The following is a 27,428-nucleotide window of genomic DNA, read 5'->3' on the forward strand; positions in this document are numbered from 1 at the left end:
TTCTATACTTTAATACAAAATAGTAAGTAAATAAGTATAAGATACCCACATAAAAGATTTGCATTTACTACAATAAACATGATAAGCTAATACTTTTTTATCACTTTTTTTTTATGTTTATATAAATTGATACAATCGATATTCTTAATACTATAAACCATAAAAAATGTACTTTGAATCAAGCTATATTATACTATATTAAATGTCTAAATTTTCTTTATTACAGACTCCAATTTTGTCTTATCTATGATATCAATGCCTTTCAAAAGAAGAACAAATTTAAGATTAATTTTCAAGTTTTGTTTCCAGATTTTATAAATATCTTGTGGTGTTTTAGACGTTTCGTTAAATTTTATTGAATTCATAATTTTCCATAGTGTCCATTTAAAATGTACGATAATTATGTTTAAAAAATTATCATATTTTAGTTCTCCCGTGTTTTTACCCAATAAAACGTCCTTTTCACCAAACGGATTGTTTATTCCTATGTTTGACTTGATCAGTATTTCTTGGAGGTTTTTTAAAATTAACTGTGATGTACAACAACTGAAAAATAAGTGTTGCAGGGTTTCTATATTATTGTCATTTTGACAAATGTGGCATTTTCCATTTGATATCTTCATTTTTTTAATCTTTCTTCAGTATATAAAATATTGTGCAAGGATCTCCATTGGAATTCTTTTACTTTATTTTCAATTTTCAAATATTTCAATCCCGACCACATATTTTCCCAAGGTATATTTGTTCCAAATATTTCCTCCCACTTACTTTGACATTTTGGAGATACATGTACATCTTTATTTAAAACCGTACGAATATAATTGAGTTTTAACTTTGATGGTTTGATTTTATGGTTGTTTAAGTTAATTATCTCAAGGTCATTTGATATCTTTAATTTACTTTCATAATGCAAATTCTGGTTTCTGCAAGATTTCAAAATTTGCACGAAATCTTTAGGAATTGCCTGTTTTATTTTTGAAAAAATAAAATAAAACATAATCTGTATGTTAATTCTATATCTTTGTGACAAGTTTGGTGACCATTGTCTGATTGATGTCTTCCACATTTCTTTTACACATTTTAGATGAATGAACTAGGCCTTTGATCATCATGATTAATTTTTTATTTAATCAAAAGTAATTCTCAAAACAGTTTTTAGAATGTAACTTATAATACTTATAGTTTAAAAATAAATGAGGAATGTGTCCATGGGACACAGCTGATGATCGGTAATGTTGACACTCACACGATATAAACATGATAAATATGTACTTGATCTGAGTTTTGTGGAAATAAGTATTGTGTATAAGTTTCATAACATTAAGTTGAGGCAAAATAAAGTTAGAGAACAGAAACTAAAAATTCAGCAATAATTTCATTTATAATGGGAAATAACTAAACCCTAAAACTGAAAATGTGACGCCAACAAAATTCAAACTTGATCTGTGTTTTGTGGAAATAAGAAATGTGTTAAAGTTTCATGACATTTGTTTGAAACAAACTTACGATAGGGAAAGGAAACCAAAAATTCAGCATTTTTTCATTTATAAAGGGGCATAACTCTAAAACTGTTAGTCACTGCAGTGTTCTCCCCAGGGCCCTTTAGCATCATGGTATTATATTGCTAGAATGTAATGCTATCTGAAATTATCTTCTTAAAGATAGTGTTATGGATGTGATGCTATAATTTCTGGAAACATGGTATTTCAAAAATCCTGTTTACCAGGATGATATAAGAAATGTCTAAGGAGAACACTGTTAATGTAGTAAGAATTGTGTATATGTTTCATTAAATTTGGTTGAGGCTAACTAAAATTAGTGATCGAAAACTAAAAATTCAGCAATTTTTCCATGTACAATTGGGGCATTACTCTAAAAGGGTAACAGTGACACCACAAAAATTCAAACTTGATCTGTATTTTTTGGTAATAAGCATTGTGTATCAGTTTCATTACATTTGGCTGAGGCAAACTAAAGTAAGAAAATGGAAACCAACTTTGAGACGTACATACATGACATAAGTACAGACACACAAGGGTTAAACTTAATGCCCTCGCCATAGCAGGGGAATATAATAAAATATTATTAATGTTTATGATCTTCATTTTAAAATTGGACAACAATAATCATATTTTATTATCTTTATTTTAAAGCAATACACTAAAATCTCATCATCTTTCTCCAAAACCTTTAAAAAGAGGCTAAGCGAACAGTCGTGAGTTAAATGAGGGCGAATAAGAAGGGGAGTAAACATAAGGGTCATAATGGCGGTAACTTCATGGCAATGTGCAGTAAAAATTCTTGCCAAATGCATAGATGCCAACCCCCTTTTGGTGTCAGACCACCAATTAAAAATCCCTATCTGTTCAACCAAATTTTGCAATTTTCACAGCTTTCTAAATATTTTACCTTAAGTTTAACTTCAAGGAAACCAGGTATATCCTGAATTGTACATGTATCACCTTCCTACATGCCAATTTTCAACCAATGTTTAAAGTCTTGTAACAAATTTCTGATTTTGAAAAGACAGGTACTACCAAAATAACTCCCGGTTTTCTGGAAATCTTAAATTAGTGTACTATGTAGCGCATTAATCCTGAATTTTTAATGCAAACTCATAGACAAGTGAATTTTGGCTCAAAATGGTCTAAATATATTTCCCTTTCACCAAAAGTTTCATTTCTGCAAATTTGTTGGTTAGTTTAAGTAAACAATGACATCAAAAGCACTATTTTGTGTCAAAGTAGGACTACTTTAACATACGTTCTAAATTGGAGGGAGTAATTGGTGGTCTGACACCTTTTGACACAATCAGTAACAAACTATCAAATTTTCCGTATTTTTGAAAAGTTTTCAGTAATCATTTATAAACGTGCATTTACCAATCAAAATTACTGACGAGTGGTTGCAAAGTGATGTACACTAAAATTGTCATTTAACATGTTGTCTGTAGTATGTATTCCATTCATTAATTGTTCAGATGTTCTCGACTCAAACATTTTTGTTTTGTCAAGGAGAAGTAGAGAAAGGGAAAAAGCTACTTAATAAAATGCAAGTTTGACTCTTCGGAAGTCAATTAGTTACCCAACAATAGATTGATAACTCCCTAGAAACCGGAAGCATTAGATTGGCGTTTCCTAAATACTGGACCCGGACGGAAAAGTAATGATAAAAATCCGTGTTTTACAAAATTGAACGTCGATGATTGGGAATCCGTAACTATTCGACTTTGACCGTAATAGCGTAGTTTATATCGCAAAATCGGAAAAACTACAGAAAAATCGTAATAGTTGGCATCTATGCAAATGATATTACCGGTAATGTTTTGTTCATGGCAATAAAATGCACTTTCTTTTAGATGATAAAAATTTTGATTGATTTAAACAACTCATGCTAAATTCCCTAAAATATCGGTAACATTAATTATTTGAGATCACTAACGAAATGCGATAAGGATATTTTTAATTAATTTGACACAAACGCCACAGCCTTTGACAAATGACAGTATCAAAGGGCATTCCTACCCACAAACATGAATTTGGGTGAACGGACTGGGAAAAATTTAATTTTTACCTAACAGTTAATGTAGGTAGGAAATTACAATAGCCAGAGAGACTTATAGGCATAGATCGGGTCAAGAACTTCTGTGACCAACGAAAAAAGTGCTCAGTCATACAGTTGTACGATAGTTTTTAGGTTTAGAATCTCTATTTACTCGTGTATTTCAAATAACAAAAAAGACCCATATTTCTGGAATTTATGTTTCTCAAACCTGCTTAGTGTTATTGTAGAAAAGATAGTCATGGAAACGATAAAATAACTTAATAACAACCTTTGTAAGTCGGCATTTTTTAAAAGCATGAAAAACAGGAAGTAACCGTCTGCATCAGTGCGCAAGCGTGCAAGACTCATTGCAGACCCGTACTGAATGTAAAATTAAGTCAATTAATATAATATTTGAATTATATCCCTTAATCTAATATATTTATTTTTTTAATAAGATGTCGTGCAATGGTTTTTGTTATTCTCACGTTCATAAAAAGAAAAAGAAAAAACTCGAATGAAGTGTTCATTTTTAGCAAAAATGTAACAACCTGTCTTACAAACTGTTAACTTCAAAAGGAAAGTTGTCGGCTCACCGAACCTTCTAGATGTCCCCTTTATTGATTTAGATTACATCATGTTTGATCGTTGCTCAGAAGTTGACTAACTGTATTAAACAATCTAAATTCAAAAGAAGTGAGATCAACACACAAAAAAATGTTCAGTATTTTTAAAAGAACATGATTTGGAAATCACGAAAACAATTAAGATCAATTAACAGAACTTTAAAATGAATGGCTGAGATGTCGATTGAGCAATCTTATTGTTCAACAGTAACAGTAGAATTAAATAAAAATAACAAGCATATGACCGTTTCTCAAACAATACAATAATTTAAATAATAATAGCCATTGCAGATACACAAGTTCTGAGAGAATGCAAAATATGTACATGAATTAATATGCATCTTTTTACAAAACATTTATGTACAATCAAGGATTTGTCTTACTATACAAATCCTTGGTACCATACAGTGGTTTCAAACAGAGAAATCCAAATATTGAAAACCCTCATATTCATCCAATATATCAGTTTAAGAGGGGTCAATACCTTTTTATGTTAACCTGTTTTGGCCCTTTTCAAGGTGTTCTGTTAAAATTTGCAATGTTGTTTACTGTTTTTTTGAAATGGGATTCCTGTTATCTGTTATTTGACACTTAAAGTGTTCACTGTTTTTGACATAATTTGTCTCTGTGGACTCATCAAAATTCTTAACTGTTATTTCTAAGAATTTTTAAGATTCACACTAATCACATTAAATGTGATGTCCTTCTCTTTCTTTACGGTGTTTCCACAAAGGAGTGACATATACAGCATATATGTAACTGACTTTTACATCTTGAGTATAATAAATCCTTGGTCGTTTTTTTAACAAAAATGTGTACTAGTTCATATAAAATAAACGTCACACAAAAAACTCCGAAACCGGCATATAAATAAACCAAAATTAAAATAAATAAAAAACACAAGACGACTTCAGAGGTTCAGGACTTGGGACAAGCGACAAAAATATAGCGGGGTGACGTTAAACATGTTTTGCGAGATCTCAACCCTCCCCCTAAACCTCTAACCAATGTAGTTCACTATGATTTCTGTCTCCTATTTCTTAATTTATCCCCACGTCAACAGGAATGGCCATTTCTGACCCAGCTGAAACCCTGGTCATTCCCAAGATAAAAACAATTAAGATGATAAGGAATGTTACTATGATACTAAACCCCTAATGGAGGGATTATACTTAATTTTCAATTTTAAGGGGCTAGCTGAGGACCACCTCGGGGAGCGAGTTTTTCTCGCTGCGTCAAAGACCAATTGATGGCCTTCAGCTGTTGTCTGCTCTTTAGTCATGTTGTTGCCTCTTTGACATATTCCCCATTTCAATTCTCAATTTTTATTTACATTGACCCAGAGTACCTGAATGAAGTTGTGAAAAAATAAAGTATCGTTTCAATTTGCAATTCGAAAAAATAATTGAAAAGTATAGCCTAGTAGAAGAGGTCGATAAATGATGCCTTGGTTTTTCAAATTGATGACTGGCAAATTTGCTATTCTAAGACTTCAGAAACGTAAAGATTGGCCAAAGGCTTTTATTCATATCAGCTTAGAGTTCTTGGGACTTGGAGATGGAAGAGGTGTTAGCTGATTCATCTTGTGACACCTTACAGGGTACTTTGTGATTTATACATTGGTTTTAATGATTTGCAATTGAAATAAGTATGTTTTCAATTCCTTTTTATAAAAGCATGTAAGCTATGAGTCGTATGATTACATGGAGATATAACTATAATTTATTAGGGTCCCTGCTTTAAAGAATAATGGGCGGGCCTTATAGCAATCACTCTGTCTATCTGTATGCTGTAGCCGTGTATGTCGTATGATTACCAAAGTTTGCTTCTATTGATTGAAATAAAACGTATACAAAACAATACACATAACCAGCAGAAGTCTCCCTTTTGATTTCGAAGCAAATTTCGATTAATCATGTCTGAAAAATTGGGGAGGCCCTTCATTATGTAGACCGTGATTTTGCTAGGAGTCAACCATTCCGTCCGTTCAATTGTCTGTCCATGTGTCTATCATTAAAATCTGTTATTTGTGTGAGTAATATGAAACTTGATCTATTAAAGATTCCTTAGAGCTTGACATTTCTGCGACTTTCGTACAGTCGTTCTGAATAATTCTATAATTTCAACATTACCATGCCCCCAAATTTCACATCAATACTAAACTATAGGTCTCCGTGACAACTTTATCGAAAAGATCTAGTGACACTGAATGGAAAGATTATGTATGCGGCCTGATTTCAACACATTAATTAAACATATCTTTTGTTGTTTCTGTGCTATTTTAGTATAACCAGTTCGAGATAATAATATGTCCAACTAGTTAAATCTTTAACAATTTCAATGTCAGTACCGTCTATATCTAAATGTAAATTTGGTTGCATTCTGTCTCTAGAAAAATCATCTCTTTTGTTTTCGTGACGTTAACTTTTTTTACAAATTAAACATTGCAGTATTCACTTAAAGAATCCAGCTGTTTCTGTAAATTATCAGCTCTTTCTGACAATAGTACTGTGTCGTCTGCAGGAAGTTTTGAATAATTTTGAAGCTTGGACTAAATTTCTTCAGAAATACTCTCAAGCCCACGCAGGCTTTTGTCTTCCAAAAAGAGTAAGTTACTGTTACCGAGGTTTTTTTACTAACCTTTTGGGAAATTGTTCAACTGACTTTGGTAAGGATGAAGTATTTTAAGAGCATTTTCATCCGAGTATAGATAACAAAATAAAAACATGAGTATTTCAATTTCAAGTTCAAAAGCTTTTATAGACGAACATTTGTATAAAGAGAACATAAGCTCTCTTGAGCTTTGTGTTACCGTTTTGTTACAAACAAAGCATTTAAAACAAGTAAATTCAAAAAGAGGAATGTCCATATAGAACCTGAGAAAACCTAATAAAAAATGTCATATTTCTGACTTGGTATAGGAATTTTCCGATTGATTGATTGATAAGATTTGATTCAGCATTTATAAAACTATTAAACCCAAGCTGTGGAGCTTTTGACCGAATATAAAAACATATAAATTAGAAAAAAACAATCGGCAAAACAACATGCATTTCATGAACAAAATTTGACATTTATAGAATATCTATATGAAATACTTCGTGTCTTGGTATACTATCGGTCTTAAACCAAGCATCTGCAGCCAGCAAACAAATAAATATATATATGATTGATTGGAGTCGAGCGCACCTGTCACGTGCGGGATCACGGCGAAGAAAATTGTGAGTTCAAAGCTACCAATTATATATATACTGAGAAAGAAAAATTTCAAATGATAAAACAAATTTAACAATAGTATAGGAAAAGTCTTTTCGTTTATAATCATGGTAGATATTTGGTGTGCCGAAAATGAACACTTTCAAGTAGACATAAGATTAGTCATCACGCAGTAAATTATTTAGCTTCCGCAGTAACCACAGAGTACCAGTACCACACCACCTGGAAAGGTAACGTTTAAAATGGGAATTTACTATCCAAAATCTTAAGGCACCTTGACAAGATTTATCTCTAGAGTAAAAGTATGCTCTTTTTCATTTCATTTGGGAAGTTCCATGTATTTATTTAAGTTATTTTGCCGTAGATTGTGATAATATTTTAGTAAAGTAGCCTCACCGGACACAATTACGAACAATTTTTGAACTGTGATTAATAATTTTTTTTATGTAGACTACTTTCTTGAATTGTTTATACCATAGAATTTAAGATGTATGAAGGCTTTCCATTTTGAATCATATCCCACATAATTATCTATTCACGTTAGGATAGATTTGCATGGCCTCGTGTTACGGGTCAAGTGAGCCACATATGGACGCAATTCCGAACAACACTTTATTACTATATCTTGCAGAAGAAATCAATGACAACAGTCTAGATTGATAAAACATACATTTATCTTAATCTCAAACACATTTCCAGTGGAAAATATGATGCACATGTTTATATTTTACTTCAATTACGGTGCAGTCCGGTGTATCCGCGCACCTAAGACTTATGACTTCACTTCATTCAACTGATAAAACCAATAATTGGATAATTTTGTGTGAACACATTCATAATATACTTTTATTTCATAAAATCTTCTGTTTGTATGGTTTCATCCTCTGGATTTTGTGTAACATGTGTAATGTGTGTCCAAAATTAGGGAAGCCCCTGTTCTGAGAGTTCCTCCAATGTCCGGTGATTTCGCGCATGCCTTCCAAAAATAGCTTATTTGGAATAAAGGAAAGATTTTATATTACGAAATATAGCTCAGTTTGTACCAAACACACTTCCAAGGATGCAGAGCAAAAAATATTTCAATCTAATATTAATTTGACGTAAATAAAACTAATTTTATCTGATGATGTATTTTTTTTATTGGAAATTGGCCAAATATGGTAAATCACTGGATTTCAATTATTAATAATTCTTGAACTTATCAATTTTATTCTTTTTTATCCCTTCGGAAGGATAAAACAATAACAAGAACGGTTTTGTATGTGTTACTGTGTTGATATGACGAAATCAGCTAATGCGCGATAACAAGGGCCGCATGGACACCGGGGACTCCACTGTACTTCAGCAATGGTTGCAGACGAAATGTCTGTCATGTGTAAAGGAAAGATTTTGGAATTGTTTTGTTTTTATGTAAGTTCCTACTTTTAAGGAACACTAAATTCAAATTCCTCTGTTTCAGCGGTGATCCTATCATTCATCTATGATTTTTTTTTATTGGTCAACATTATTTTCAGAGTTCTCTGGACATTTCAATAAAGTTAACACATTATCTTTTGACCATAAATAGGGTCACAAGTGTTTAAAAAAATGTCAATTGTGGGGTTATTTGGGCAAGTTAAAAGTTAAGGCATCAAGCATATGATATTGAACAGAATCAGGAGATGTTTTTCTTTCTATCTTTGAAAAAAAAGGCAATATGCTCTTACCTTTATGTGTTTCTTCATATAATTTCCAGGCGAGATTGTGGTTCTTATAACATGTATAATATTTTCAGAACGATTTTGCCATCGTCATCAACATTCACCAAGTGCACATGAATTATTTTATCATGAAAACAAGGGAATTTTAACCCTTTCACCGATTGCTGCCCAGACTGAAGCTACTCTGAGACGATGGCTTCCCTGGCTACTATTACTGAAGTGGGATATCTTCATAATAAATGTCAATAAAAACTTGTTTGTAGTTATTTGTATATTTATTTCATTCACTAACACTATGTTCACAGTTTTGTTCATGTTTTGATAATTTTTTCTTCATAAAATATTCAAATTTTCAAATTTTTGGCATTATCTAGGTGAAATTCTCAAAATTCTGCTCTTTTGACCCCAAATTGTAATTTTTTAACCCAAAACGGCAAAATTTAAAAATTTTTTACAAGGCTGTACAAATTCCTCACACTGAACGATGTCCATTCCAAGTGTTTTATTCATAAAACGACATTTTATGTCAAAAAAGTATACTAGTTTGGCTTCAATTCTTCCATATTCTTTCAAAAAAAATGTTCCCTCATTTCAAATTCTCGTAAATTCCGTAAATTTCCTCTGATTTTGACACGGTTTTCAACAAACGGAAGCGCCATGTTTACACTTTCATCTGGGTATTCATCAAAGAGAGATTACTCATGTTTGCACTGTTTTGAGCGGGAAATATAAAAGAGGTATTCCGATCCCGGTAAAACAGGACTCTGTCTGAAGCGTGAATCCCGGTAAACCGTGACTCATCAGCGAAAGGGTTAATAGGGTTTTTATTTTATAGAAAAATGTTTATTGATAATCATAAATAAATATGATTTCAGAAGGCAAACATTTGAAATCGTTCGTAATTGTGTCCAGTCGTAATTGCGTCCGGTGGGGCTAATACAAAGTAATCTTTATTTAAAGTCCAGTTGCATATATACATAATAACAAGGAACATGAGCTCTTTTACCGACTGATTTGGATAAACAGTGATAGGGTCTGGAACTTCACGAACAAAAAATGTATCAGATTGCTCCTTTCTTAGTCAACTCAGTCTTTCATGTGGTAAAGATATTGAGTACCAGTATTGTACTCATACTCAGAAATCAATCTATCTGTCAGTGTCAATGAATATTTGTTTAGCCGAACAAAGGTTTCTCCATTTGCATGTACATAGCGCCACAGTTCTGAGATATTTCACATTCTGGCACCAGAGTCTCCTGTACCCGGAAGAAGATAAAGAACTTTGTTTTAAACACTGTCATAATAAACTACCTGTTGAAAAGTTATTCTATACCTGACCATTATTCTGATAGGAACATATACTGTAATATTTTTTTCAATGGAAAAATTATTCTAGAACATTTTTTTCCTTTTAGAACTTAAAACTATTAACAGATTAAGGTACTTCTATTTCTTTTCATACAGTTCCTGGTCACAAGTATAATACACCTGCTTTAATTTCATTTAAAAACACATTTAAAAAAATAATATTTTGAGGCAATTATGTTTGGATTTTTTGAAATAAGCATGATAAGACATCTGACAAAAGATGACAAATTGTTTGAAGAAATTTTTTTTATGTGGCTATAGCTTTGTTTCCAGTTGGTTTTGTTTTCTTTGGTTGAAATACAATCTATATACCTAGCACAGTTCTAAGCGGGAAATAACATTTGTGTTTATCTTGTGTGAAAATGGAAATGATCTAAAACAAAAATACAACTTAATACACAAATAAACCTATGCCAATTCTTCTTCTATTGGCACCAAGTTGCTTAAAATCAAATTTAAATCAATAATGACCTTAAAATTTTTTTCAATGTAGTTCCATATGAAATATATAGGGTTAACCCTCAAGTGACAAATACTTATAGCCAATATCCAATCATGGGTATGGTGGATGGTCTATAGTAAGTGGGTCTAAGGGTGACGTTGGATTACCAATTTTTTGTAAGCGTTTGTGAAAGTCAAATTATTGTGCTGTGAAGGCTGGAAACGATGTCTAGCGGGACACGGGAAATAATAAAAAAAATGAGATTTGCTAATGTATATAATGTAAGCGGGATACAGGAATCTGACAAAACAATTAGCGGGATCCAGGATCAGAACCCCCCAATGAGACCCCCTAGTAACTGTTACAAAAACACCATTAACTGCCAAATTTAAGTGACGAAATTGATATGAAATACTTTCGTCATCACAGTCATTTTGAAAACTGTCTCTTAAAATACGAAAATGACAAGAGCTAGCTAAAATCTGGAGGCAGTCAGACTTGACACTTGCATACTACAGGGTTCTCATTATATTTTGAGGGTCAGTCTATTATGCACTCATCACTATATGAAATGGTTCATCCTAGCTGATTATGATGAGTTCATATTATTGTACATGTCACTCAAACATATTTGAAATAAAGATGCTTCTTTGAATAATCGGACTTCTTACAATAGAAGATCTTTTATAACAATGAACTAGTTTGCTCTGTAAAGCATGTATTTTATATGAGGCAGGTGGGTATACATTTACAATTAATTCTCCATAGGCCGTAATGGTAACGTTTTCCTCCGTTGCTCAGTCCATATCGTTTACTTGAACATGTATGATGGCTCATATCGAAGCTGATACATTTATACATGTCTGGTTAAATTTTCGGGGTGGCAAGTGAGATTACTTTTTTCGCAAATTGATGGACCCCGGAAGATGGTAAAAAATGTCAGTCTCCTCATGAAATAATCCCAAAATTCTGATCATAAAATTCAATGAAAAAATTGTCCTTTCTAATAATTTATTTCAGGTCAAATCTACATCTTTCCTTTCTCATCACACCAGCTCTATAAAACAGTTCTTATTGTTCATTTATGTCCATTTTTAAAATCACAGCATCCACAATTGTATGGCGGACTAATATTTTTTTTAATTACGTCATCTGAGTTCCTCATCTCAAGGTCTATTAGGGATCCTGACCCATATTGAAATTCATACTTCTGATTTTTCCAAATATTTTTATGTGATCTTCATCGGTATAACATTCTGAATAAATCTGTGTATTTTTGTCCATTTCTGAAAAAAAAATAAAGTTGTTTTAGCACTATAAGGCAATGACACTTTCGTCGCTATATTCATTTATTTTGAATACAATGTGTTTGTATAATTAATTTCTTCCAGAATACCTTCACTAGTCAAAACAAGGACAAAACCTCTGATTATAACCTTTAATTACAATACACAGACCCTGTTAAAGCATTCTATAAAATTTTCTTGTGCCTTAAAGTGCATTTTGACAGAGAAATTATGCAAAAATGAAGATTTTATAAAAAAACCAACACCAAAATAATTATTCTTACTAGTGGAAATCTGGTATTTAAAACTGTGGAAAGTACTCTTAACTACTTGGAAAGTCATCTTTATCATATAATTAGAGTGCAATATAGTGCAAATTTTCAAAACTTGTCCTTTCTCATAATTCTATTTGAGAAAAAATGTTTTTAACATGTATTTCAGTGAAAACCTTTTATTAGTGAGAAATCCACATGAGGTTTTAAAGGAAACATTGTGACATCACATGTATTATGGCGTCATTAAATAACGACAGATCAAAATAGAGCTAAATATAGTTTGCAGTGTTACGTGAGAAACAGTTGCCGCAAGATTTAACTCGAAATATTGAGTCGAAACGATCTGTAACTAAGCCTTTTCATTTAATACCAAGACCATAGCAACAGTTTTCATATTTGCATATTTTTAACATACCGACTGTAATTTCAATTGCATAAATACCATAAATAAACAATTTAGAGCTTGCCTAATAAAGCAAAATGCTTACCAGTTATTCAGGACTTTTTAAAACCTCTAGTTTGCCATCTCAGGTTAAAAAGTAATGATATGTCTGGAACTGAAATAAGACAAAAAAATTACTCAGGCTGTGTTATCATTTGATTTAAATACATAAGTACTATTGAGAGAGAAAAATCTAATTCTTGAAAGTTTAATCACAAAGAAAGACAAATGCTTCTCCCTTGTGGCTTAGTCGCCTTCATTTAAACCTTTTATTTTAGAAGCAATGGGTAGTAGCTAACTAGCTTAATAGTTGAATAGGTGCAGAAATATTGTTTTCAAAAAGGTTTGACCCTCCCCCTTTTTCACTGAGAAATGACAATATCTATTGTTTTGCTCAAGCGCATTAAAAATATTAGTTCATGATTTTCTTAAAACATGTACATGTTTTTTCTGTTTTTTTGCATATGATATCTACTGACCAGGGGTCAAATCATTGGATAAAAGCACATGCGATGATGTATCTCACTTTACTCGTATGAAGTGTGTTATCTCCCTTGATTATCAGGTATTCCTGTAGACCGAAGTGATAATTACATAACAAAGACTATATTGTGTCATGTTTACTTACAATTTAATAATATTTAAAAGTTGTTTCTTGCCTTTTTCAATATAGTAAACAAATTCCTTTCGGATCTCTCGGAAGTAAACAAAGTGATGATTGTGCCTAAAAAAAGTGTTCAGCCCCGTGCCAGTAATGCATTTTAAAAGCAAAGTTTCATTGAGTTTTTGCTGATCTTTATCAATAATATTTATCTTAAACCATTTATAATAACTAGGTATAAATAAAAAACTACTAACCATCATTTTCGGTGGTGTACAAGGTGAAATCATCCATAAATCAGCCTGAAAACTTCCGGAATTAAGCTTCTAATTTAAATTGGGTATACATTTACAATTAATTCTCCATAGGCCGTAATGGTAACGTTTTCCTCCGTTGCTCAGTCCATATCGTTTACTTGAACATGTATGATGGCTCATATCGAAGCTGATACATTTATACATGTCTGGTTAAATTTTCGGGGTGGCAAGTGAGATTACTTTTTTCGCAAATTGATGGACCCCGGAAGATGGTAAAAAATGTCAGTCTCCTCATGAAATAATCCCAAAATTCTGATCATAAAATTCAATGAAAAAATTGTCCTTTCTAATAATTTATTTCAGGTCAAATCTACATCTTTCCTTTCTCATCACACCAGCTCTATAAAACAGTTCTTATTGTTCATTTATGTCCATTTTTAAAATCACAGCATCCACAATTGTATGGCGGACTAATATTTTTTTAAATTACGTCATCTGAGTTCCTCATCTCAAGGTCTATTAGGGATCCTGACCCAGGTGTTAGCTGTAAAAAAAGGACACTTGACAATGGCCCCTAAAATTTGATGTGGGCTACTATGTCAAAATTATAACTTCAATCCCTGCATGTGACATCTATCCTGCAGTTTTCATATGACCTTGAACCAAGGGTTTCTTCTGGCTGTCACTATTTTAGCAGTATGTGTGGGAAAAAAAAGAAAAAAAAGAGATTAAAATTCATTTTTGGCAAAAAGAATATGTATAATAGATCGACTTGGTCAATCTTGTGTATTTTTTTCTTCTAATTTTGTGTTTTTTCCCTAGATATTGATAAGGCCAGAACTGTCACAGTGTGATTTCGCCTTGAACTTGTCACACATTATGATTTTGACAGAAAATCAATGTTCAACTGACATGACTGATTGCATTTGTATAGCTATGGACAACAATGTCAATGAACTAATTAATAAAGGTGTTGGTTAAAATGTTAATGAAATTGTGTGTGGTTAAATTGAGTCACATGTCACATCAAGCATTGATTTACAACTTTGATAGAAATTATTGTTTTAAAGTGTGTAGTTTGCCATAGTTCTAGTTAGTTTTTACATATATATATAGTTGTAGAGTTGTCACTGACTCAGACGTACTTATAAATGTAATTATTTTCTGTGACTGTATATTACATTAATTTGTAGGATCCTTTACTATAGATAATTTAGCTGATCTGTAACAATAACATCTTCATGCCTTGTATATATATATAACTCGTCTAAACATCAACCCAACAATGTTAGATCTGTAAATTTGCTTTCGCAAATTTTTGGTTCTTCCCCCGCCGGGATTCCAACCCATGCTACTGTGATATCGTGACACCAAATCGCCTGCACTGCAGCCGTCCCGCTAGACCACACGACCACCTGGGCTCTCAAAAAAAAGAGCTTTCGCTGGCCATGTGTTACCTTTCCACGTCAGTTTTAATCTAGCGGCGTACTACAGTACATGATATATACAGATCTAACATTGTTGGGTTGATGTTTAGACGAGTTGTATATGTTACAGTGAATTTGTATAATCAGGGATTATGTAGAATCCCTGATTTTTCAGGGAATATGTAGAATCACTAAAATCATTAGTAATTATATATAATCCCTGAAAATGACCAGTGATTTTACATAATCACTGAACATTTTAATAATTATTCTACAAATTCCCTAATATGATTTCAGGGATTATGAATAATTTAATGATCCTTTGTTTGATAAAAAAAAAATATAGACAAATTATATTTTTTCTTTCATTAATTCCTTGCCAGATGAAATAATTTGGCTTTTAAACACAGAGGATGATCTAAAAGATATAACCAACACAGGGTTTCGAGATAAAGTTGAAGACTTCAAAATTAATAATATCAACATTCCCTTTATAGCAATAGCTTTACATGTATTGTTTGTTTATTAAAAGCCAGCGTCAAATGAATATTCAGGTAAAAAAGAAGATGTGGTGTTATTGCCAATGAGACAACAACTGTCAACAAGAGACCAAAATGACATAGAAATTAACATCTATAGGTCACCGTACGGCCTTCAACAATGAGCAAAGCCCATACCGCATAGTCAGCTTTAAAAGGCTCCGAAATGACAATGTAAAACAATTCAAACGAGAAAACTAACGGTCTTATTATGCTCTATTTTTAAATCCACAAAGCATGTTATTTGTGGTACATGTAAAGCAAATGGTGAAGAAGATTATGGAACATCTGTTTTGTGTGTTTTTTGTTTTTGTTTAAATGAACAAGACATTCAAACTGTGAGAACTTAGGCATCTAAATGTAGGAAAAGCAGGCAGAACTTAGGATTGTCACATAGAAACAAATTTTAGAGGAAGCTTGCATTTGGTGTAATATTCTCATAGCAATTCCACATGGTAAAAAAGGAAAGGGAAACCCGAAAAACCTAATGACAATTGTTTAAAAAAAAGTCTAAAAAAGGATATCGTCTGACTACAAAACATGGTATCTTTCTTGCTCGAACCGGTTCAAGGTTGCAAATTCCCATCTTTTGTTGGGGGGTACATTCAGATGTTTTACTGAACACTTTATTCCACTTAGGCGTTTCGATATGTGCAGGAAAAGGTTTTCTAAAATGTGAATATTGTGGTAAAAACAGATGTGAAGCATATCATTTTGATATATTGTGTTTCACATTTTCATGTAATGTGCCTAACGTTTTAAAAAATTTGGGTTATCATTTTGATATATTGTGCTTAACATTTTACAATTTATGTTACTTTATACTGATGTTTTTATGTGATTTTATAGAATGAAAAATTTCAATTTTATTCATTTTCTTTATAAATAAAACTATTTCTTCATTTCAGTTATTATGTAGAATCCCTGACGTTTTTTCTAGTGATTATACATAATCCCTGAAAATTTTAGTGATTATATATAATCCCTAAACTAGCTAGTGATTCTACATAATCCCTGAAAATTTCAGGGATTCTACATAATCACTGATTATACAAATTCACTGTAACATATATACATTATGTACTCAGCCATGTATCACCATCATTGATGGCGATCCGATGGATACATCTGTTGTAGGGTTGTCACTGACTCAGACGTACTTATGTATATATATATATATATATATATACATGTACAGTGTATGTTTGAAGCCTGCAGGTACATTGTACAATGTAGGTGTCATAGGTATAACATCTCAACTTTTTCTTTTTACAATCCTTTGGTAAATAAAAACTGTTGAAGAAAGATTTAAAATAAAAAAAGAAAAACATCTTTTTTTTTTGTATGTTTCAACTTGACAAAGTTTCCAATAAATTGATTGAAAATAAATCCCTTGTTGCCAGTTCTAAGTCAAATATCATGAAATGCTGACTAAAAAAGTTTAGAGAATCTTTAAAGCAGTAAATATTGTAATTAATGAGTGTTTCTTTATTAAAATATACATTTGTAGATAAGGTCATTGCTTTTGGAAGCTATTCCCATTTTAAAACCCAGTATTGTAGAATCTCATGAAATGATCTTGTCAAATTTCTGGAAACTTAACATGAATTTTTATTTGATGTCAAATCAACATTTATATTACCATTGTTCCCACTTTTGTGCTAAGAATAGTATTCTGTTACAGCTTGGCTTGTGTTTTTGTGTCCAATCTTATAAGATTGTGGGTTTATTCTGGCATTCCTGCCTCCTCCACCAATGAAAACTGACTGTCACAATATAGCCAATATTCTAAAAGTGGCGTGAAACACCAGCAATAAATAAATTTTGAACTAGTACTGTACACATTTTTATGTAGGGGCCAGCTATGGCTCGTCTCTGTGTGAGGGATTTTTGTTGCTGTTGAAGACCCATTTGTGGCCTTTGGATGTTTTCTGCTCTTTGGTTCACCGTTGTGTTGTTGTCTCTTTGACATATTCCTCATTTCCATTCTTAATTTTATTATACCACACACAACAAAGTTGCAGAGAATATAATGTTTTTGACCCATCTGTCTCTCCTTCCATCAGTCCTGTTCTTGTCCTGGCACAACAGAATTTCATGTAACCTTTTTATACGACAGCAAAAAAATTTGCAGTCGTTTATTGGTATCACGTCAGCGTCGTCCGAAGACGGATGGTTTCCGGATAATACCTATAGTATAAGTAAATAGAAGTCAATAAAATTTTAAAACAATGTTTATACATGTTATAAACACTAAAGGAAGCTTGGGATTGATTTTTGGGGTTATGGTCCTTAAGGTTTAGGAATTAGGGGCCCAAAACAAGGACAATAAGTTGTGTATAAGTATTTCAATTGTTCTGAAATTGTACCACAATGTGTAATACCATAAGTAGAAGGTTGAGATACATTGTAAGGGTTATTGGGCAAACAGTCTAGGAATAAAGGGCAAAAAAGGGGCAAAAAACAAGCATGTTTGAAGTTTCAAGACAATAAATTGGAGTTATCTTTCTTTTTTCCAGAATGGTTGTTGAATCACCTAAAACCAATGCTTTATGAAATCTTCTTTGAAAATTGGAGTTATCTTTCTTTGCCCAGAATAGTAGTCAAATCAACTTGAATCAATGCTATATATATATACAATATAATCAATGCAATATTCACTTTACTACCAACTGATAAATTAGAGCAATCTTTACCATTTAGTGATTACAAGCACTTTGATTACCATTCTAGGGTTATGCCCCTTTACTAGTGGAAAAATTGAAGAAGTTTTTAGTGTCTGTTCTCTTAACTTAAGTTTTTCTTAACTAAATTTAATGAAATGTTATATAATGCTTATTACCTCTTAACTCAGTTTAAGGGGGCTCACGGGTCTAAATCATTTTTTAGCTCACCTGGCCCAAAGGGCCATGTGAGCTTTTCTCATCACTTGGCGTCCAGCATCTTTAACTTTTACAAAAATCTTCTCCCCTGAAACTACTTGGCCAAATTTTACCAAACTTGGCCACAATCATCATTGGGGTATCAAGCTAAAAAATGTGTCCGGTGACCTGGCCAACCAACCTAGATGGCCGCCATGGCTAAAAATAGAACATACATTGTAGGGGTAAAATGCAGTTTTTGGCTTATAACTCAAAAACTAAAGCATTTAGAGCAAATCTCACAGGGGTAAAATCGTTTATCAGGTCAAGATCTATCTGCCCTGAAATTTAAAGATGAATCGGACAACCTGTTGTTGGGTTCCTGCCCCTTGCATTGGTAATTTTAAGGAAATTTTGCCGTTTTCTGTTATTATTTTGAATATTATTTTAGATAGAGATAAACTGTAAACAGCAATAATGTACAGCAACATAAGACCTAAAATTAAGTCAACATGACCAAAATGGTCAATTGACCCCCTAAGGAGTTATTGTCCTTTAAAGTCAATTTTTAACAATTTTCATAAAATCTGTACTTTTTTACTAACATTTTTTACTGAAACTACTGGGCCAAGTTCATTATAGATAGAGATAATTGTAAGCAGCAAGAATGTTCAGTAAAGTAAGATGTACATCATCATTACCAAAACACAATTTCGTCATGAATCCATCTTCTTCCTTTGTTTAATATTCACATAGACAAAGGTGAGCGACACAGGCTATTTAGAGCCTCTAGTCGTCGAGCCTGCAACTTTTGCTGCAGAAAGCTCGACATAGGGATAGTGATGCGGCGGTGGCGGCGGTGGCGGTGTTAGCTCACTTCTTAAAAGCTTTATATTTTAGAAGGTGGAAGACTTGGATGCTTCATACTTTGTATATAGATGCCTCATGTTACGAAGTTTCCATCAGTCACATGTCCAATGTCCTTGACCTCATTTTCATGGTTCAGTGACCACTTGAAAAAAAAGTTCAGATTTTTTGTAATGTTGAATTCTCTCTTATTATAAGTAATAGGATAACTATATTTGGTATGTGCGTACCTTGCAAGGTCCTCATGCCGGTCGGACAGTTTTCACTTGACCTCGACCTCATTTCATGGCTCAGTGAACAATGTTAAGTTTTGGTGGTCAAGTCCATATCTCAGATACTATAAGCAATAGGGCTAGTATATTTGGTGTATGGTAGGACTGTAACTGTAAGGTGTACATGTCCAACTGGCAGGTGTCATCTGACCTTGACCTCATGTTTATGGTTCAGTGGTTATAGTTAAGTTTTTGTGTTTTGGTCTGTTTTTCTCATACTTTATGCAATAGGTCTACTTTATTTGTTGTATGGAATGATTGTAAGGTGAACATGTCTAACGAACAGATGTCATCTGACCTTGACCTCATTTTCATGGTTCAGTGGTCAAAGTTAAGTTTTTCAGTTTTGGTCTTTTTATCTGATACTATACGCCATAGGTCAACTATATTTAGTGTATGGAAATATTTTATGATTTATATATTAGTCGTGCAGGTTTTATTTGACCTTGACCTCATTTTCACGGTTCATTGCTCTGTTAAGTTTTTGTGTTTTGGTCTATTTTTCTTAAACTATAAGTAATAGGTTAACTATATTTGTTTTATGGAAGCATTGTTAGCTGTACATGTCAGCCTGGCATGGTTCATCTGACCTTGACCTCATTTTCATGGTTCATTGGTCTTTGTTTAGTTATCTTGGTTAATGTAACGTTTATGTGACAGTTGTAATAAAGCTTTATACTTAGGACTATCAATATAATATCAATGATTAGTAAAGAAGGCGAGACATTTCAGTGTGTGCACTTATTTAATATAGGATTTTGCTTTTTTTTTTTTATAACTAAAATATCTTATACTTAATAGAAAAATGAAATAAAAAAATGGTGTCACCGTTCATTTACGCTCACAATATGCCTTCAAAAGAAGCATACATTTTTGTTAATGTCCTTTTTTTCTGCTGAACTAATAGAAGAAATAGCGGTAATATCGAAATAAAAAAAGAACTAAATTACAGAAATCGCTTAAATTTTACTATTATTTAGTTTATGTACAGCTTATCCGAAAACAACAATAAAAAATATAGAACACTGATGAGTTTAAAAAGATATTTCAATTTTAATGCCAAAAAATGGCATGTTTTGCACCAAAGGGAGATAATTTGGAGCTTTATCAATGATCTACATTTTAAAAGTCACTTGGGGCCAACACAAATTGATTTTTTAGAATGATTTTTGTACCACATGATAAAGTAACAACTACTAAAGGTAATAAATAAAATTTGTAATGAAAAATAAATGTTTAGAGTGGGGTGCTCATTTTCGCCATATCTTTCCATGTTTTCTTCGGTTTATGTCTAGGTCTTTATGTTTTTGAAGTATGCTGATATTTCTATATGAAGATAACTTCACATGCAAAATATTCTTAGCCTTAAAACGTGTTTATTTTGAGAAAAATCATCTGAAAAGTTGGATTAAAGGGTGTTTGAAATTTCCTAATGTTTTGTCAACGGGGGACACATATTCGCCGTTTTAACACATCAAATTTAAACCAAATAACTGCAGCTTTAAACAATATTTATCAAATAAATTTCATTATAGATGAATAGCAGACATTTGAAAGGTGTAAAAAAAACTGAAGATTAGAACAACCAGTCAAAGAATTACTAAGAAATACTTCTTTTTCATTCAGGAAATTGGCTGAAAATCGTTGTCCGTTTTTCGGTCCTTTGCGGTAAGTGCCGAAATTTAGTCTCATTTTCAAAAATATTCATATTTGTTATAAAAGTATAATTTACCGGCATATTTCTTCCATTTCAACCATCCTTTGAAGTTTTTACACCTCAAAATCATAAAACGGCGAAATTGTGTCCACGGCGAATATGAGCGCCCCCACTCTAATTTTTTTTCTGAAAATATTATACCTGCGAGCGTTCATTTTATTTCTCCAGTGACAATGTAGGGACGTGGGGTATGTGAGCACACTTGCTAAGGTGTCCATTCCCTATTGTTTAAGGAAAATTCTGTGTTCTGCAAATGCAGAAAACATTGCTTGCATTTATTACATGTATTGCAATTTTTGAACACTGGACATAAAATTTAAATGTGAGATTATTTATTGCAATTTTAAGTTATTTTGCATTCAAAATTCAAACATTGCTTTCAAATGCAGTATGTGAATTTTGATGTTAAGGAAACATATATCCAGTCACAATTATAAGAACATTTTTGACATTACAGTAATACCTTTGACTACAGAGGCTTTGATCCATTTTTGTTGAGCTGTAAATAACTTAATGTGATAATGTAGACCATATAAAATGTCTGTTAGAAAATATTTGTTTATTCCACCTTAGGAATCTATACTGCAAAAGTATGTGTTACAACATACATATATTTAAATTCTATCATAATTGAGGGCGTAGCAGTAATTGGAACTTTGAAAAATTGTTAAAAAATTATGGAGGGAGGGAAATATATAAATGGCTTTTGTAAAATTTATAAGAAGTAGAAAAAGTGTATGAAACATTATATGATATGGGAAACTAAACCCTGTGAGAAATACATAAATCCTGTGTAATCACTCTTATAATTTTAAATACTCTAAATATACTCTATGATATCACGTGACTTATGTAAAATGGACGTGTAAATTTTTCACTCTCATGAAATTCTAAAATGTGATTATATGGACCTTTTATTGTGAACAAAAACACTGTCAAATACTCATAAATGACAAAGGACAAAGAGAAACAGAAGAAACGAAAAAAAGGGAACAGGGGCAGTAGTGGTAGTGATTCGCAACAAGACTGTAAACCAAAACATTTCAAACCCGAGGACCCCACGAGTAGTAATCACGATACCAGTATATCGGTGAGTGAATTGTTGAATCAAACTAACTCTATATTATACGACTCGAGTGAGAAATTTGATGAACTTGATAACAGTGTATTCGCTGATTTATATTCTGATCAATTAAATCCATCAAAGACACCCAAACCACCAAAGAAAACAAAGACACCAAAGTCGAACACGAAAGAAACAAAAATGGCATCAAGCAGCAACCCACAAAAACAAGCAGACGTCGATTCCCCCGTTTCCGATAAACTAGATACATTAATAAAAGTTGTTCAAGATTTGAAAATTGGTCAAGAGGGTATGAAACGCATGTTTGAGTCTAAGCTTGACAAACTGAAAACTGATCTCATTGCTAGTGTTGACAACAAAATTAGAACACTTCGTGATGAAATATCACTAGATCTTGCTAGAGAAACTAACCGAACCGATAAAATAATTAATACCATTCAGTCAATTCAATCACGTATAGACAATGTCGAAGAACAAGGAAAACAGATCAACTCTCACTTATTAAACAGTAATGATAACGGTATATTATCTACAGTGCAACCTTTAAACCCGTTAGATAACAATGAAATTACAATAACAGCCAGTGGTATTCCGGTTACAGAAGGTGAAAATTTGATACAAAAAGCCGAGAGCTTAATTTCCGCTCTTGGAGATGAGGTTACCCAGAACGTTCAAGTAACTGGTGCGGTACGCTTACCAACAAGATCCACCAACAGACCAGGAATCGTGAAAATAAGCTTTCGAAACACGCATGAAAAGGTACAAGTTCTGAGAAACAAAATGAAACTAAAAGACAATGCCATATACAATAAAGTCTACATAAAAAGCAGTAAATCTCGAATAGAACGCTTGATCGAAATGAATGCACATGCAGTGTTGCGTAATCTACCTAATGCTCAAGCAAGAAGTCTACGTGTTGATGCAAACGGACGCATTAAATCGAGAAATCTTCAACCAACTACACAACCTGAAACCCAAGAAAATGATCACCCGTAACAGTCCACCCGGCCTATTGACTCCATTAAACTCTGTCATTTAAATGTTTGTGGTTGGACTAATGAAAACAGTACATTGAGAATTGAAATTATTAAAGCAACTAATTGTGATTTAATGTCCCTATGTGAAACTCATCTTACTAACGAAGATAAAATTAGTGTCCCTGGGTATACATGGTTTGGCTTTAATAGATCGAAAATACACAGAAAGGCGCCTAAGGCATCTGGTGGAGTCGGGGTACTTGTAAAAAACTGGCTACTTGAACTTTTTAATGTCTCCGTGGTTGATAAGTCATTTGATGGAATTCTTGGAATTAAGTTTACTGGCCGTTTAACAGAATTTGAATTTCTTGTATTTGCGTGTTATTTGCCTCCCGAGAACTCAAGTAGAGGCCGTGATGCTCAAAGTTTTTATGCACATCTATTATCGCAAATATACATGAATAACGAGAATGATGGAATATATTTGATAGGAGACTTTAATTCACGAATTGGAACTCTTTCGGAAACATTGCATGATATCGATAATCTACCAAAAAGACAACCGATAGACAAAAGTATTAACCAGCACGGACACGAACTATTAGATTTTCTGAATGAAGCCAAATTTTGTGTACTTAACGGAAGATTCCCTAACGACAATTTTACCTCTATATCGAAAAAAGGGAAAGCCGTAGTAGATTATATATGCGTCCCGCAGGATATTTATGAATATTTGAATTACTTCAAGGTGTTAACTATTCAGTCAATCATTAACGACGGTATGTTGCTAGATCTAATTGGTGACAAATCAAAATTACCTGACCATTCGGTTATTATGTGTGAATTTAATGTTACGCATCATGGACTATCGTATAGGATTAAAGACCAAACTAACTGTCAACCTCGTTTCAAGCTTGATCGCATTCCGTTAGATTTCATGGCAAGTGATATTAGAAGGTCCGCACTATTTGAGGTAATTGAAACAATTGAGCGATGTAGGGAAACCCAAGATAATGTAGACAAAATTTATGACAATTTGTGTACTGTAATTTTAACCGAAATGAACGAAAAAATACCGAAAACTGGATATGATAGAGCCAACAAAAGACTTAAAAACCGGAAACCATATTGGAATGATAACCTAACGAATTTATGGAATGATATGCGACATAAAGAAAATGAATTTATACAGTGTAACGGAAATCGAAGTGTTAAATCAGCTATCAGACGCGAGTACAGTCAAGCGAGAGATGTTTTTGATAAAAACCTTAGACGAACTGAACGGACATACAAGAAAGCTATGGCAGTCGATATTGAAACAATGGTAACAACGAATCCTAATGAATTCTGGGAAAAGATCAAAAAGCTTGGTCCTCGAAAGGTAAAGGATATTCCGATGGAAGTCGTTGGTGAATCTGGGGAAATCTTAACAAACGAGGAGGACGTACTTAACAAATGGCGTATTGATTTTGAAAATCTTTACAACGGGAAAAACAACATCGAATTTGAAAACGACCATTATAATCAGTCAAAAGTTCACAAACAGTTATTGGAATCTGAAATGGAAGATCCGTTATTTATACCGAATGAAGATTTAAACTCTAATATTACGATTGATGAAATTACTAAAATTGTAATGCATGCAAAATCAAAGTCAGCAAGTGGACCCGACCAAATTCCATACGGCGTTTTAAAGTACCCTATAATCATTCAAACATTACAACAACTCTTCCAACTAATATTTGACACCAGTATAATTCCAACCATATGGAGAAAAGCCATCATATGTCCAATCTTGAAGGACCCGTTATCAGATCTCCGAGTACCAATGAACTACAGAGGTATAAGTCTATTGTCGTGCACTAGCAAATTGTATAGTTCTTTTATTAATCAACGGCTCGTCAGTCACCTTGATAATAATGATATTCTTGCCGACGAACAAAATGGGTTTAGAAAAAACAGATCGTGTGAAGACCATATATTTACTTTGAATAGTGTTATAAGAAATAATAAATCAGTATTTGTGGCATTCATCGATCTTAAGAAATGCTTTGATTTTATTGACAGGGATATGATGTTATACAAACTTTTGCTGAACAAAATTGATGGGAAGTTATACAACTCTGTCAAAAGTATATACCAAAGTTCTGAGTCCTGTGTTCGTATAAACGGTAAACTAACATTGTGGTTCTGCTGTAAAACTGGTGTGAAACAGGGAGATAATTTATCACCGACATTGTTCTCCATATTTATAAACGATGTTGTACAAGAAATTAATGACCTTAATCTTGGTGTAGACTTACTTGAAACGAAGTTATCATTATTATTGTATGCGGATGATATTGCGTTAGTTGCAAAGTCGGCTGAGGATCTTCAGTGTATGCTGAATACACTTCACCAATGGTGTAAACGTTGGAGGGTGTTAATCAATACAGATAAATCTAAGTGTATTCATTTCAGAAAACCAAGAACCAAAGAAACTAATTTCGAATTTACAATTGGTAAAAACAAACTGGAGAAGGTTGAAAATTACAAATATTTAGGGATTACATTCAGTCATAACGGAAATTTCAAAACCAATGTCGAAAATTTGTCGAAAGGCGGTGGAAGAGCACTAGGAACAATCATAGCTAAAATTCACAACAATAAAGACTTCGGATTCAATGCCTACGAAAAACTGTATTACTCGTGTGTAGTTCCAATCTTAGATTACGCCTCAAGTGTCTGGGGATACCGAAAATTTCAAACAATAGACAATATTCAAAACCGTACAATACGATATTTTCTTGGTGTTCACCGTTTTGCGCCTACTCTCGCCTTACATGGTGATGTTGGATGGATCCCTAGCCAGTTTCGAAGATGGACAAACATGGTGAGGTATTGGAACAGACTAGTCAAGTTTGAAGATGATCGCATAACGAAGATCGCTTTTAATGCAGACTATAACCGTTGCACCGATAATTGGTGTAGCGAATTGAAGGACATTTTCTGTAAACTAAATCTAGAACATTATTTTGATTCAAAAACAGCTGTTAATTTGAAAACTGTAGAAATGAACATTCAGCAACTTTATTCAAACATATGGAATGACAATATACAACAAGTACCAAAACTTCGTACCTATGTAACTTTCAAATCTGCCTTTAATCAGGAACTGTATATAAAACTAAATTTAACCAAAGTCGAACGCTCGCATTTAGCACAATTCAGGTGTGGAATATTACCTCTGAGGATAGAAACAGGACGATATATAGGTGAAAGACCAGAAGAAAGACTTTGCAAATTTTGCACTGCAGACGTGTCAGAAACTGAAACTCATTTTTTACTAGACTGTACATTCTATTCTGATATACGAGAACATGTTTTTGGTGAACTTTTGTTAACTACTTCCTTTGTTTCTATGAACATTAATGAAAAACTTATTTTTTTAAATATTAGCCATACTCGAAAACTAGCCAAATACATTGTACAGGCATATTCTAATAGACGAAATTTTGTTTACAAATAGCTTAATATCTATATATTTTTATTTTTATTTTAAAATTAATTAAAGGTTAACTTTCGTCAACAAAAAGATAATTTCATGAATAATTTGTTATTTTGAAGAACGTGATATATTGTTTTAAAATTACTTAATTTCATTTGAGGTGACTTATAGGTCCATTGGGCCGGGTGTATTAATATTTATCATATATTGTATATTTATAATCTGTACATATTTACACATGTCACTATAATAAATAATTTACTTACTTACTTTACTTACTTATACTCTAGTTATAAAATTGTATACCTAATTATATAATTAAGAAAGAGACTTTTTTTAATTTGATGAAGTATAAATCAGATAATAAGTCTGTTCCTTTAGAAAATCTAAGTTAATTAAGTAATAGATAAACAAAGGAATTTAGTATTGGTTGTAATACTG

At 32.6% G+C, this 27,428-nt stretch overlaps 2 protein-coding genes and 1 long non-coding RNA gene across 5 annotated transcripts in view; 1 reads left to right on the top strand and 2 right to left on the bottom strand.

Annotated features, from left to right (window-relative positions):
• The window catches only part of LOC139496130 (ubiquitin carboxyl-terminal hydrolase 14-like), a 29,172-nt gene extending 25,257 nt beyond the window's left edge, over nucleotides 1-3,915 (bottom strand). The window contains exon 1 of the mRNA XM_071284600.1: nucleotides 3,833-3,915. Coding sequence (XP_071140701.1) covers nucleotides 3,833-3,848 — 16 coding nt within the window. The 5' untranslated portion in view covers nucleotides 3,849-3,915. The remainder of the gene's footprint in view (nucleotides 1-3,832) is intronic.
• A 3,590-nt stretch (nucleotides 3,916-7,505) lies between these two features.
• LOC139496146 (ras-related protein Rab-23-like) overlaps nucleotides 7,506-27,428 on the top strand; it is a 46,175-nt gene continuing 26,252 nt past the window's right edge. The window contains exon 1 of one of the 3 annotated variants that reach the window (XM_071284615.1): nucleotides 7,506-7,615. The gene's annotated coding sequence lies outside the window, so the exon portion shown is untranslated. Of the gene's footprint in view, nucleotides 7,688-27,428 lie in introns of all 3 variants that reach the window. The other 2 variants (XM_071284630.1, XM_071284622.1) reach the window with 2 other exon arrangements.
• On the bottom strand, nucleotides 11,890-14,279 carry LOC139496140 (uncharacterized). The gene is made up of 3 exons (XR_011657548.1): nucleotides 13,757-14,279; nucleotides 12,945-13,013; nucleotides 11,890-12,181 (listed from the first exon to the last, which is right to left on the bottom strand). It is a non-coding gene; the product is annotated as an uncharacterized lncRNA (long non-coding RNA).

Source organism: Mytilus edulis, chromosome 1, assembly GCF_963676685.1.
Source record: "Mytilus edulis chromosome 1, xbMytEdul2.2, whole genome shotgun sequence".
NCBI classification, from domain to species: Eukaryota; Metazoa; Mollusca; class Bivalvia; order Mytilida; family Mytilidae; genus Mytilus; species Mytilus edulis.